This window comes from Myotis davidii, unplaced genomic scaffold (genome assembly GCF_000327345.1).
Source record: "Myotis davidii unplaced genomic scaffold, ASM32734v1 scaffold749, whole genome shotgun sequence".
In the NCBI taxonomy this organism is placed as follows: domain Eukaryota; kingdom Metazoa; phylum Chordata; class Mammalia; order Chiroptera; family Vespertilionidae; genus Myotis; species Myotis davidii.
In genome coordinates, this window is record NW_006300030.1 from 1,431,365 (window position 1) to 1,443,676 (window position 12,312).

Consider the following 12,312-nt stretch of genomic DNA (forward strand, 5'->3'; position numbering starts at 1 on the left):
TAAGGTAGGTTTTGGTCAGTTATATCTTTTATTATACACTGTATGTAATTTAAATCCTATTACATGTGGATACAAAAGAAAAATTCACTACAGCAAAACCATGAAATACCTAAAGATAACTTAATGTTTGGAATAGCACAATTATTTACATTCAAAGTTGTAGCAAACTGAGATGTTATAACACCTTAAAATTGCAAATAATTTTAATGACATACCAGTCACAGTTATATATAATAATATGAAAATAAACATAAAAGCTCTATTTTCAAATGAATATGAGGGAATTTCTGTTTGTAGCTTTTAACATAATATTTTCCAAAGTAAATGCACTTCCTTATTGTATACTGGAAACCAAACTCTGTGAGCCCAAAATGTACTGATGTGAGATGTACTAACTCTATTCACACCTGAGGGCATCTTATTTCTCTTCTCGTTTCTTCCGTGGCTGAAGAATCAGGAGGTCCTTGTAGAATATGCCTAGTCACTATTTTAAGTACTGTCTTTATCCTTTTTAGAGGACAAACCAACTCTTTTCAGTGTGTTATAAATCATTTTCTAATTTGAAAGAGAACTGCCTTTTTATTTTTATGGAGGAGTCTTTCAAGAGTCATCTCTCTCCAACCTGGAAGCATGCCAGCCTGTGAATCTGACACTGACTTATGTAATATTGAGGGAAACAGAAGACACCGGTACATCTTGTGGGGTCCCCTGCTATCTCATCAGCAGTGTCTCAGGATGGCTTTTCATGCATCTGAACTGGTTACTGGGAATTGTATTTAAAAAACAACAATCAAAACAGTTCTCTTAATCTTGAAGATAATAGATAAAAAAAATCCTTTACTTTCAAGGAAAGGAAAAATGCATTACTTTTCCTTGTTTTCTTTGTGTGAACTGGAGAACAGCACATCTATACATGATTTACAGAACAAGTTACATCCAATATCAATGGATAGAAATGAACATGACTGAAAAAAATCATCCATTTTTCCCTTAAGCTTTGAAACACTCCCACTGATTTTTTCTAAACAATTAGATATTTAAATTAAGAAAATGTTACTTTAAAGGGCTACATTTCAACTCTAATGAAACAAGTTATGAACTATGAATCATTTGGTTCAGTAGTTGGAATGTGAAGTTAAAATGAAGGTACTAGGGTGCTATGTTATTAGTCCTCCCTTTAGCTATGATTTCTCTGAAGAAAAGCAACAATGTCAGCAAGAGGATATATGAGTAGTACACCATATGACCAGGAAGCTTCTTTTAATGACAAAAGGGGGCTCTTTCTGCCCTAATGTTCAGTCTTTTGTGACAATATTGATCCATCAACGATGGGCTAAAATCTCTACTAAGAAATCACCACTTCTACTACAGAACCCCCAGTCTTCCCTGCTTCTCAATTCTATGGTCTGCAACTTTTCCACTATGTCTTCCCTGTCTTTTGAAATAACTGAGCTAAGGCAGCTGATTTAGGGAGGGCTTAATGTACAGCAGGTCATCAAAGAATGTCATCCTATATAACAAAGCCTAATATGCTAAGTGTCCAGTCGTCCGGTCATCCATTCAACCAATCAAAGCGTAATATGCTAATGATATGCTAAGGCCACTCAACCGCTCACTATGATGTACACTGACCGCTAGGGGGCAGACAGTTGACAGGTTGACCAGTTGCTATGAGGTACACTCACCACCTGGGGGTAAGATGCTCCAACCGATAGATTAGATTGCTGCTGGGGTCCAGCCAATTGGGACTGAGCAAGACGGGCCAGACATGCCCTGGAACCCTCATGTGGTCCCTCCCTGGTTGGCCAAGATCCCGTGTCCCTCCCCGGCCCTGATTGTGGGTGGGTGGGTGAGTGGGAGCTAATCAACCAAAGACCATCTATATAATAAAAGGCTAATATGCAAACTGACCAAACAGCGGAACGACTGGTCATTATGATGTGCACTGACCACCAGGGAGCAGACGCTCAACACAGGAGCCACCCCCTGGTGGTCAGTGCACTCCCATAGGGAGAGCGCCGGTCAGCCAGAAGCCTAGCTCACGGCTGGTGAGCGCAGCAGTGGTGGTGGGAGCCTCTCCCACCTCTGCAGCAGCACTAAAGATGTCTGACTGCCGGCATAGAGCCCCCACCCTGAGTGCATGAATTTTGTGCACCAGGCCTCTAGTTTTCTTATAATGTTGATGAGAAAGAAATCGATTCCAGGTCTGGGCCACTATCTGTGTGGAGTTGGCATATTCTCCCGGTATCTGCATGGGTTTCTCCAGGAACTTGTTTCCACCCACATGTCAAAGATGTGTACCTGAAGTTCACTGGCGTGTCTACATTGTCCTAGTCTGAGTGAGAGTGGGCTGTGTGAGGCCCTAGGATTAACGGTATCCTTAATCCTTGCTTTGTGCCCCGAGCTGCCGGGAAGGGCTCTGGCCACCGGTGACCCTGAACTGTAGTCAGGGGGTTGGCAAAGAATCCTCTTACTTGTTTTTAATCATCTTTCTTAAATGCATTTCCGGAATAGCTCACATTTACTTCAATGTTTAAAATTAGGGTCTTTATTTACAAGTTTGGTGGTGCTTTTGTGATAAGAAATAGGTCGTAGGAAGTTAACTCTTGTTTACATTAGTCTACGGTAAAATTGATTTCATTTCTTATGCTTAAAAGGTGCAGTTGCCAAGAACCTATTGAAAACCTTAAGGGAACATTTAGGAATAAAACAACATTCAGACAACCCCCCATAAGGACATTCTGAATGTCTAACAGCAATACCTACCATTGGAGCTCCCAGCAGTGGGGGGCTGCCTCTGGAAGGTTCTCGAGTGCGGGCCAGACTGCCCTGAGAACTGACTCTGGGCGGGGAAGTCACTCCAAGCACCCCGAGGAGAAGGGTGGAGGCTCTGTGGGGCCTCAGCAGAGGAGTTCAAACGCTGAGGCCAGACGGAGTCCAAATCCTGGGGTTCTTCTTTCAACTTCTCTCCTTCCTTGCCAACACGCTGATAGATCCTCCCAGTGCTGTCATTCAGTAATCTTCTCATTCCTGTAATTTGCTTTTTAATTTCCATGCTTTCACCTCCTAATGGGAACAGGGCAAAAGAGAGCACTGTAAATTAGCAAAAGAAAAAATGGTGCACTATCAAAAATGCCACCACCCCTTCTCTGGAAACGGCAACGATTCCTGCTTCCAGATAAAGCTTCTAGATACTAAGTAATCCAGAAAAATTAAAGGCAAGGAAATTGGCTATGGCCTGAAGAAACCGATTATATTCCCGGTGCGTCTCAGTTTAATCTCTTTCTGGACAAATTTTCTTATGGTAAAAGATTTCTTGAGTGCGTTTCATCTGGGGCACACTTTAAATTCCTTCTTGGGAGTGTTTTCTGGGTGACAGCATCATAAGAAAGCAGCTGAGGCAGAAGATGGGAGGATGGGGTACAAGCCTGAAATCCCCTGCTTGGAGCTGCTGCAGCCATCCACTAATCTGGCAGCAGTTTGGTGCAGACACCAGGGAGAATGTGTGGCACTGGTTGAGATGCAGAGCTTTTTGGGCAGCAGTGCCAGTAGGACACGGTTGGTGGAGACATCACCCTCAGAGGTGACAGTGCAGGAGCAGAGAGACATCGAGGCACAGGAGGAGGCTTTGTCTTTCTCAGCCCAGCTCACAGGGAGATGCCTCTAGACCTGGGACTCAGCCCAGTGATGTCCAGGGGTTTAAGGAAACTTTTATGTACTGTTTGGAAATAAGTATCTTCCTTTTTCAAAATGGCAGTAAGTATATAAATTCTACCTTTAATGTCTAACATGGGTGAACACAGACATTACATAGATTTCCAAACTTACAGTATTATTATGTGCTGCCATATGCTTGAGAGGAGAAATATTTTAATTTGTAATAGAGCCATTTTTGTATCAAACACCTATAAAGATCACAGTATAGAAACAATAAATCATATTCCAAATTTTATGAGAATGACCAAGCACGATTTAAATGACGCAGCCAGCAGAATTTACAACCTCTTCATGATGTCTAGAACAGGGTGTGTCTGGAGGAGCTCCCGGAGGAATTCTGGAAGATAAATCTACAGGCGAATGTGGTCGTTAGTTCCAGCACCCAAACACATACTTTCCTGGCTAGCTAGCAGCATGGTTTGGGCAAGAAGAAGCTTCTTTCCTGCAGGGGTCTTGTCCTCGATCTTCTAGATCAGGGGCATTGTGCACCTACCAAAGGCTGCAGCACACTGGTCTTCGCTGGCACTGCCTGGTGGTTCCCTGGCAAGAGCTGCACGGCAAGGCCACTCTCTCCCTGGCTGAGTCAGTGCCAGCTTGCTTCTCCACAGAAGCCCTGCACATCGCAGCACAAGGGATACTGTCTTCTCACAGGTTCCACCTCTGCTCTGGAGACCGAATGCTATGATAAAGCACTGCCGGAGGGGGAGGGGGAGTCCGGAGGAATATGGAACTTCTTAAGAGCACATCTGCTTTGTCAGGACCTTAGTCTCCTAGTTCCAGAAGTTATACCTCTGAAAATCACAAGACTGAAATACAATGTGAGTTTTGCATACTCTGTGGAAGACCAGATTCCTGATGCAGGTTGAGTGGAGGAAAGAAGGGAAAAGTGGCCCTCACTGGTTTGGCTCAGAGGACATAGCATCGGCCTGCGGACTGAAAGGTCCCAGGTTCGATTCTGGTCAAGGGCATGTACCTTGGTTGCGGGCACATCCCCAGTAGGGGGTGTGCAGGAGGCAGCTGATCGATGTTTCTCTCTCATCGATGTTTCTAGCTCTCTATCCCTCTCCCTTCCTCTCTGTAATAAATCAATAAAATATATTTTTTAAAAAAGAAAAGAAAGAATGGAAAAGTGGAAAGGGAGATTCTGGTTGTGGGCTGCCCCTGTAACGTTTAAAAACATTTCTTCCAAAGTAAAAACAAAAACCAAACAACAAATCGGGACCTGGGGCACCACGGAGGAAGAGAGTGCTGTGAAGGACAGACGCGGCCACGGCCCCCCAATGGACTTCACTCTGCAGAGAACCACTGTCTATCTGACTGCGAGGACCTTTTAAAGGGCAGAAACTAGAAAAATGCAGATGCCAATGAGACGAAAGTGAAGAGACTGTGGGGAAGGTGTAAGAAGGGCTTACTGGGGGACAGTTTCTTAGAGGAGATAGGCTGGATGTCCCTACAGGACAACTGGATGTGTATGAATGATCTCGGGGGTAACTGAATTGTCCTACCTGTAGCCAAAGAAGCAGGGAGCAACCCTGAAAATACCACCTGTGGGGACAGGTCCTGGAGCCTGAGTACACATGGGCTCTGGCAGTGTCTCCTTGCATATTTGGGACAGAAAGAACAAGGGTCAGAAAGGAGACCTGAAGGTTGTAGGTAGGGATGACCTAAAAAGCTGAGTCCACCCACATAAACTGACCACAGGTGAGTGAGCCCGCAGAAGCTCAGCCCCCAGATGCTGGGGTGGGGCCTGGGCAGGTCTGGTCGGTAATACTAGAGCCCAAGTTGTGTGTTTGCTTTTCAATTGAGGGAGCCCAAGTTCTTTGATTTTTAAAAAATGGAGCAAGGTATGTAAGAGATTGATATTTGAAGCATTAGCCGCCCTCTACTGTCTTTCCAGTTCAAATTAGCCAATATATCGTCCAGGGATAAATGCCAGGGAGAGGAAACTGTTAGGGGCCATGGGCTATCCAAAGAAGTGCGATTCCATACAGAAATCTATTCACTTTCCTGATTTCTTTCCAAACCTCGCTATGTCTTTGCTTACACTCAACTCTAAGAGGCGGAATCTTTCTAGAAAAACAAACAAAAAGAAATCTTACTAAACTGGATCCATGCTATGTGGCTCTCTTTCTAGGTGAAACAACCTTAACTGAAATCCTGTTGAGAGTTTAGTAACTGTGCTCCTCGGACAAGATCTAAACAAGATTGCAGCCCTAGCTGGTTTGGCTCAGTAGATAGAGCGTCAGCCTGCGGACTCAAGGGTCCCAGGTTCGATTCTGGTCAGGGGCATGTACGTTGGTTGGGGGCACATCCCCGGTAGGGGGTGTGCAGGAGGCAGCTGATTGGTGTTTCTCTCTCATAGATTTTTCTAACTCTCTATTCTTCTCCCTTCCTCTCTGTAAAAAATCAATAAAATATACATAAAAAAAAGATTGCAGGCTGAACTCTACCCTTCCCTAAAGTTCAAGACTCTACCAGATCACTTTCCTTCACACAAAGAATTTATTAACCCCTCGAGTGTCGGGGAGCGTGATCGCACTCCTCCTGTCTTTAGCCAAGAGTGCCGGGAGTGCTATCGTGCTCCTCCTGCAGTGTCACTATTGGATGCTAGTAGTTCACTCTTTATTGACAAATGGCACTTAAGTGCAGATTACTTATGATGCCGAATGTTTGTAGTTCTAAAATTGACCACTGGCATTTATCTGCCTAATTTTTACAGGTACTGCGATTTTATGAAGTTTACTCAGATTTTGTAGCCCTAAAGCTTCGAAATGGCGTCCAGCTCTAAGTCTGCTTTTATTAGTGATGATGATATCGCTAAATATGTCAATTTTTGCTGTGAAGATGATGATTTTGTAGAAGATATTGGAGAAGGGTGTCTCTCTATTTTAACATTATATGTTTTGTTCAAAATTTGTTTCTACTAGTATTTTATAATACAATCAGCAAACAATATATGTCAAAGATGAAAACAAATGTAGTAAAGGTTTCCTTAAGTTTTTGAATATGTGACTTCATTTACTTGCGATTCATAATTTTTTTCCTAAACTGCTGTAAAATCAGCAAAAATGCCTTGGCAATTTTAGCATAGTTCCTAGGATATTGGTTGGCACTCAAAGGGTTAAATACATGGAGTCTTGTAACAGAGAAGTCATCATATAGGATCTCCCTTCACTTGGCCAGGAGAGAAAGATATACCACACAGAACATGATTGATTATTCATGGTCTGGGATTATAAAAGAAAAAGATGGCAACATACAAAAAGTGAGCGGTTGAATGTAAAGATCATATGTCCATCTATGTATGTCTTCTTAGAAGGCTCACGAAGAACAGCCATCATATCTCTGCCTTATAAATGAACAAGTGTTGACGCATAGTAGGTATTCATCAGTAAACCTTTCTTTTTTTAAAAAATATATTTTATTGATTTTTTACAGAGAGGAAGGGAGAGGGATAGAGACTTAGAAACATTGATGAGAAAAAAACATCGATCAGCTGCCTCCTGCACACCCCCTACTGGGGATGTGCCTGCAACCAAGGTACGTGCCCTTGACCGGAATCGAACCTGGGACCTTTCAGTCTGCAGGCCAACGCTCTATCCACTGAGCCAAACCGGTTAGGGCAGTAAACCTTTCTTAAGTGAATAAAAGAAATGGCTGACCAGAACTGAAATGAATCCAGTAGAATTCAATGTAATACTAAGGTTATAAACAAACAGTATCTTCATAGAATGGAGTAAAAAAGTAGCAGAAATAAACTGTCCAACAAACAATTATTAAACAGCTCCTAGGCCCCAGAGATATAAAGATCATCTGGTACAAATTAAAAGGCACCCACATTTCTCAACATCTTTTACCTAAATCCATTTATATTCATCTTGAGAAAGGGGCCTGATTTTTCCAGCCCGCTGATCCCTACCTCTTTTAACTGTGGCCCCAGAACTCTAGTGAGCAAAATGCCGGACTATTTGCAGATGACTCTGCTTTCTTGCTAGAGCTGACAGACCTGCCCTGAGGAGCCTTCTTTCCCGGCAGGCCCTGCATGAAAGCTATTCACCTCCTATTCCCTTGGGGCTGGGAAGGGTGGCTTCCCAAAATGTCATTCTTCCCACCCCAGGAGGAAGCTCGGACTTGTTGACGTCGATGCCACAGAGCTGTACCATCTCCAGCTCTTCTTCCTGAAGTTCTGTGCACTGAAATTTAAGATTCTTAAGGGGCAGTGGCAGGTGATGAAGTTGAAACATATAGGAAGGTCATCTCATTAAGGGCCTTACCTGCCAGCCGAAGGAAGAGTGATTTTACACTGGAGACACTGGGCTATTACTCTGAGTAATTTTAAATTCATTATCTCTTTTAATATAAGGATAGTAAATAATCAGATATATCCTTTAGATCAGGGGTCCTCAAACTACAGCCCGCGGGCCACATGCAGCCCGCTGATAATCCGGTCCGCCGGGTGTTTTTGCCGCTGCTGCCTGTCCTGCTTAGCAGCTGACTCGTCCCGGGCCCGCAGTGCGCATGTGTGGAATGTCTGAGGGACAGTGAACTGGCCCCCTTTTTAAAAAGTTTGAGGACCTCTGCTTTAGATGAACAATTCTGGCAAAACTATGGTGAAGTGGTGTAGGAGAGAAAACCAGTTAGAACATTATTGTTAAAGGTTACATGAGTGAGATGAGGTCTGTACCAGGATGCTGGGGGTGGGACTGGAGAGAGAGACACTTAATAAATTTCATCACGCAGACCTGGTGATTAACTGGACACTGGGCTGGGGGTTGGGGTGGTAAAGAGTAAGAATCTACTAAAGATAACTCCAACATTTCTAACTGGGGTGACTGATGGATACTAATACCAGTCAGAAAATTAGGAAAAAAGACTGTAGGAAAGCAGGATAGAATGAGTCTAGTTTTGACAAGGAAACTTTAAGTAATGAGCAGGCAATTAGAAACACAGTTGTGTGGTACCTACAGCTGCTGATGAAGTAACACTCTAAAACTATTATCAGTAGTAATTGCTACTACTACTACTACTACTACTACTACCAGTAGTAGCTAGTTTCTGAACTGAGAGGCCCTGGGTCACTAACTATTCAGGGGGTGAAAAGACATCTTATATGGAGATACAGATTTCTTATTAATCCAACATGAGGAGAGCTCAATACCCCGTTTCAATATTTAAAAAGCTGTGACCTCATTTGTTTCAAGGCTGGCAAAGTGAGTCAACCTCCCTCTCCTGACTTCCTATCTCTGTGACAAGCAGCAATCGCAGTAGTCAGTCCAGATCATCTCCAACTCCTTGCTTTCCTGACCCGACACCCAATCCTTCACTCAGAGGCGCCACACTTACACTCGGTAACCCACTTCAACAGAAGGACTGGCAGAATCTTAAAAATCCAAGGGACAATTCCTCCACTATATTCAGTATTGGTCAACTTTATTATAGTATCTTGTCTGGTTCTGTATTATTTTAAAGAGGCTGCTGAGAATCTTAAGGAGATAATGTAAAAGTCAACAAAAAGATTAAAGGAACAAGGAAAGATTAAAGGAAATAAGTTGTTTCACTGAGAAATAAATAGCTACTGAATGACTTAATTATCTTCAAGCACACTATGGGTTATTATGGGTAGGACGCTGTTCTGTACCAACAAGGAAAAAATTGATTGAAACTGTGGCTTCCAGGCAGGAGGCTGGGCAACATAAGGTCTTAAAGAGCTGGACCCTTCCAGTTCACAAATACTAGAAACCAAGTGGAAGCACCTGAGAAGATGTGCAGAAGTGACAATAAGAATGCTTTTCTGATTGGGATGAGGAAAACGTTTTGGAAACAGATAGTGGTGATGATTGCACACCCTGTGAATCTACTTTAAAAAAAAAAAGAATGCTTTAAAACTCCTTACATTTTTCAGGTCTTGACATGCTAAAATAAGCATAAATAGTTGAGTGTATCAGCGAGAAATATTAAGATAATCAGGATTTGTATTAAATGGTTCAAATATCTCCTCTCAAATACTAGAAGCTGACATGGAGCCATGGGGTAGAAACCGAACTACAGCCCGTCACATGATAGCAAGAGGAGGAGCAGGAGAAAGGAGACAGGGTCTTCATGCCTGTGCGGCAGCCTTCGCCAGAAATCTCAGCCAATGTGTCCACAAGCAAAGGAATTTGAAGACTCAGGGCTATGAGAGGACCTGGAGTTGGCACTCTGACTCCAAACCCATATTGACACACAGATGCTATCAAGAACCCACCTGGCCGCCCTTACGGACAACAGCCCTACTTATGAGACAAGACTGGGATTCCAACTCAGCAAAAGTGGTCTGAAAAGCATTAGTTTGTAGAACAGGGCAATGGTTTCTAAATGAGACCTTTTTTTCCCAATGCAATGTTAAACAGAATCCCAATAAATGAAGAGGAGTACCGTTCTGCTGAAGAGAACATGCTAGAACACATATTCCTGAATCAATGCCTGCAATACATTCAAGAATTCCAAGTATGCTGTACAACATAGTCTAAATGTCACTGAGAATGAAAGAGGCAAAAAAGTGGCTAAGGAATCATTTAGTTGGTTGGATCAAATACTATGATTAGGAGCATCTAGACTGCAAATTCATTGCCACAGGTTTGAGAGCACCGTTAAACTGAAAGTTATAGCTAGAGAATAATTAAGTGGGTCAATGTATACATGGCATTTAAAGGACAACCAAATTCCTTTCAAATCTATTTAGGTAATATTCAATTCATTCATCCATTCAAAAAATATTCATTGTACTACTACTAAATATAAGATACTGTGACAAAAAAGAAAAGAAACACAGGCTCTCCCCTTCAGGGGTTTGCAGTCTAACATGGAAGACAAATGAATGCACAAGTAATTCTAAGAATACAATGTCTCTCTTCAAACACATGGGCAGGCTTACCCAGTATGGGCTGCTGCTGTCAGGGCGGGAGGCTGGAGCTCTTTAAGCAGGCCGAGAAGGTGAAGCCAGGCCAGGACAGGTACAAGAGGGAATGGATCCTAGTTGGAAAATAGGTCTTCAAAGCAAAAGGGGCTAAAAAACTTTGAGACCTGTATAAAGAGCCAAAGGAGCAGAGGAATACCTGGAAATGAATCAAGAACCAGTGATTGAAATGGGCTGTCAAGCTGCTTCTCAAATGTGCTCCTCAAAGAACACTTACAAAGAAAAATAAACATCCATGAGAAGTTTGGGGGCAACGTCCTGTGAGGTGAATAAAGAACAATCTTCTTTGATGTCTTTGTTTTATCTTTAAAAATTAATGCAAACATTATACTCTGCTCGCTAAGCACCAAGATGTGCAGATTCCCGTAGCCCATGAAACAACACAGGGCACCAGTTACACACCTGCCGGTTAAGACGCACTGGCCAATGGAAGGGTGGGCTGGACTGTCATAGAAAGCAAAGGGCTGCTGCTTTAAAGTCAGGCTTTTAAATGTCCCCCAGCTACACTTTCTAGGAATACACCTGCCTGTTCCCATAATGGATCGGGCAAAACAAGAGGATATATAATAACTTCCTTGGGCATTGCATAAATTACAAGTGTTTCAGAAACCAGAGAGGAAGAGAGCATTTAAACTGCGAGGAAGACAGCCTGCTTCAGGAAGTCGGTAAGATTTGAGTTAGTCAATAAAAGATGGTCAGCATTTCCATGGGCGGTTTTGGAAAAAGGGTGTGACACTGAACAAAGCCTGAGGGCAGAGGAAAACAAAGAGGGTGATGGTGAATAAGCTTTGTCGAAGTAAAGGCATTGAATGGGCAAAGTCAAAGACAGAAGGACTTTGATGATGATTTTACTTTATCTTGAAAATAACAGGATATCAATGAAGGTTTTTCATAAGAGAATGAATGGCATGACACATCTAGAACTACCCAACCAATTCAGTGTATCTACTGTCCCTCCTCCAAATGTTCTTATATCATGGACAACTAACTTTTATTTTATCCTACCTAATAAAAGAGAAACATGGTAATTAGCGTACGACCGCTACCCTTCCCATTGGCTAATCAGGGCGATATGCAAATTAACTGCCAGCCAAGATGGTGGCCGGCAGCCAGGCAGCTTGAAACTAACATAAGGCTTGCTTGCTTCAGTGACGGAGGACTCCAACTTCCCCCACCTGCCGCTGCAGGCCTCTGAGCTGCAACTCTAAGCAACTAATAGCAAATACCGCCGGGACTTCAGCCAGCAGTATTGCAACATTGTAAGCAAAGGCCAGAAACCTACTTTCAGCAGCGGAGGCCTAAGAGCTGGAGCCAAGCCCAAAGCTAAAGCTGGCCCAGAATAAAAAAAAAAGAAGAAAAAAAGAAGAAGTTGGGAGCTTCAGTCGCCTGCCAGCCTGAAAATGGCCCTCAGCCCCTCACCCAGACTGGCTAGGCACCCCAGTGAGGACCCCCACCCTGAAAGGTGTGTGACCAGCTGCAAACAGCCATCATCCCCTCACTGAGACTGGCCAGGCACCTCAGTGGGGACCCCCACCCTGAAGGATGTGTGACCAGCTGCAAATAGCCATCAGCCTGTCATCCAGGCTGGCCAGGCACCCCAGTGGGGACCCTGACCCTAAAGGGGGTGTGACCAGCTGCAG

At 43.4% G+C, this 12,312-nt stretch overlaps 1 protein-coding gene across 1 annotated transcript in view; it reads right to left on the bottom strand.

Moving 5' to 3' along the window:
- The window catches only part of BEND7 (BEN domain containing 7), an 81,377-nt gene that overhangs the window by 54,423 nt on the left and 14,642 nt on the right, over positions 1-12,312 (bottom strand). Inside the window, exon 3 of the mRNA XM_006776181.2 lies at positions 2,767-3,066. Within this exon, the coding sequence (XP_006776244.1) occupies positions 2,767-3,066 (300 nt within the window). The remainder of the gene's footprint in view (positions 1-2,766; positions 3,067-12,312) is intronic.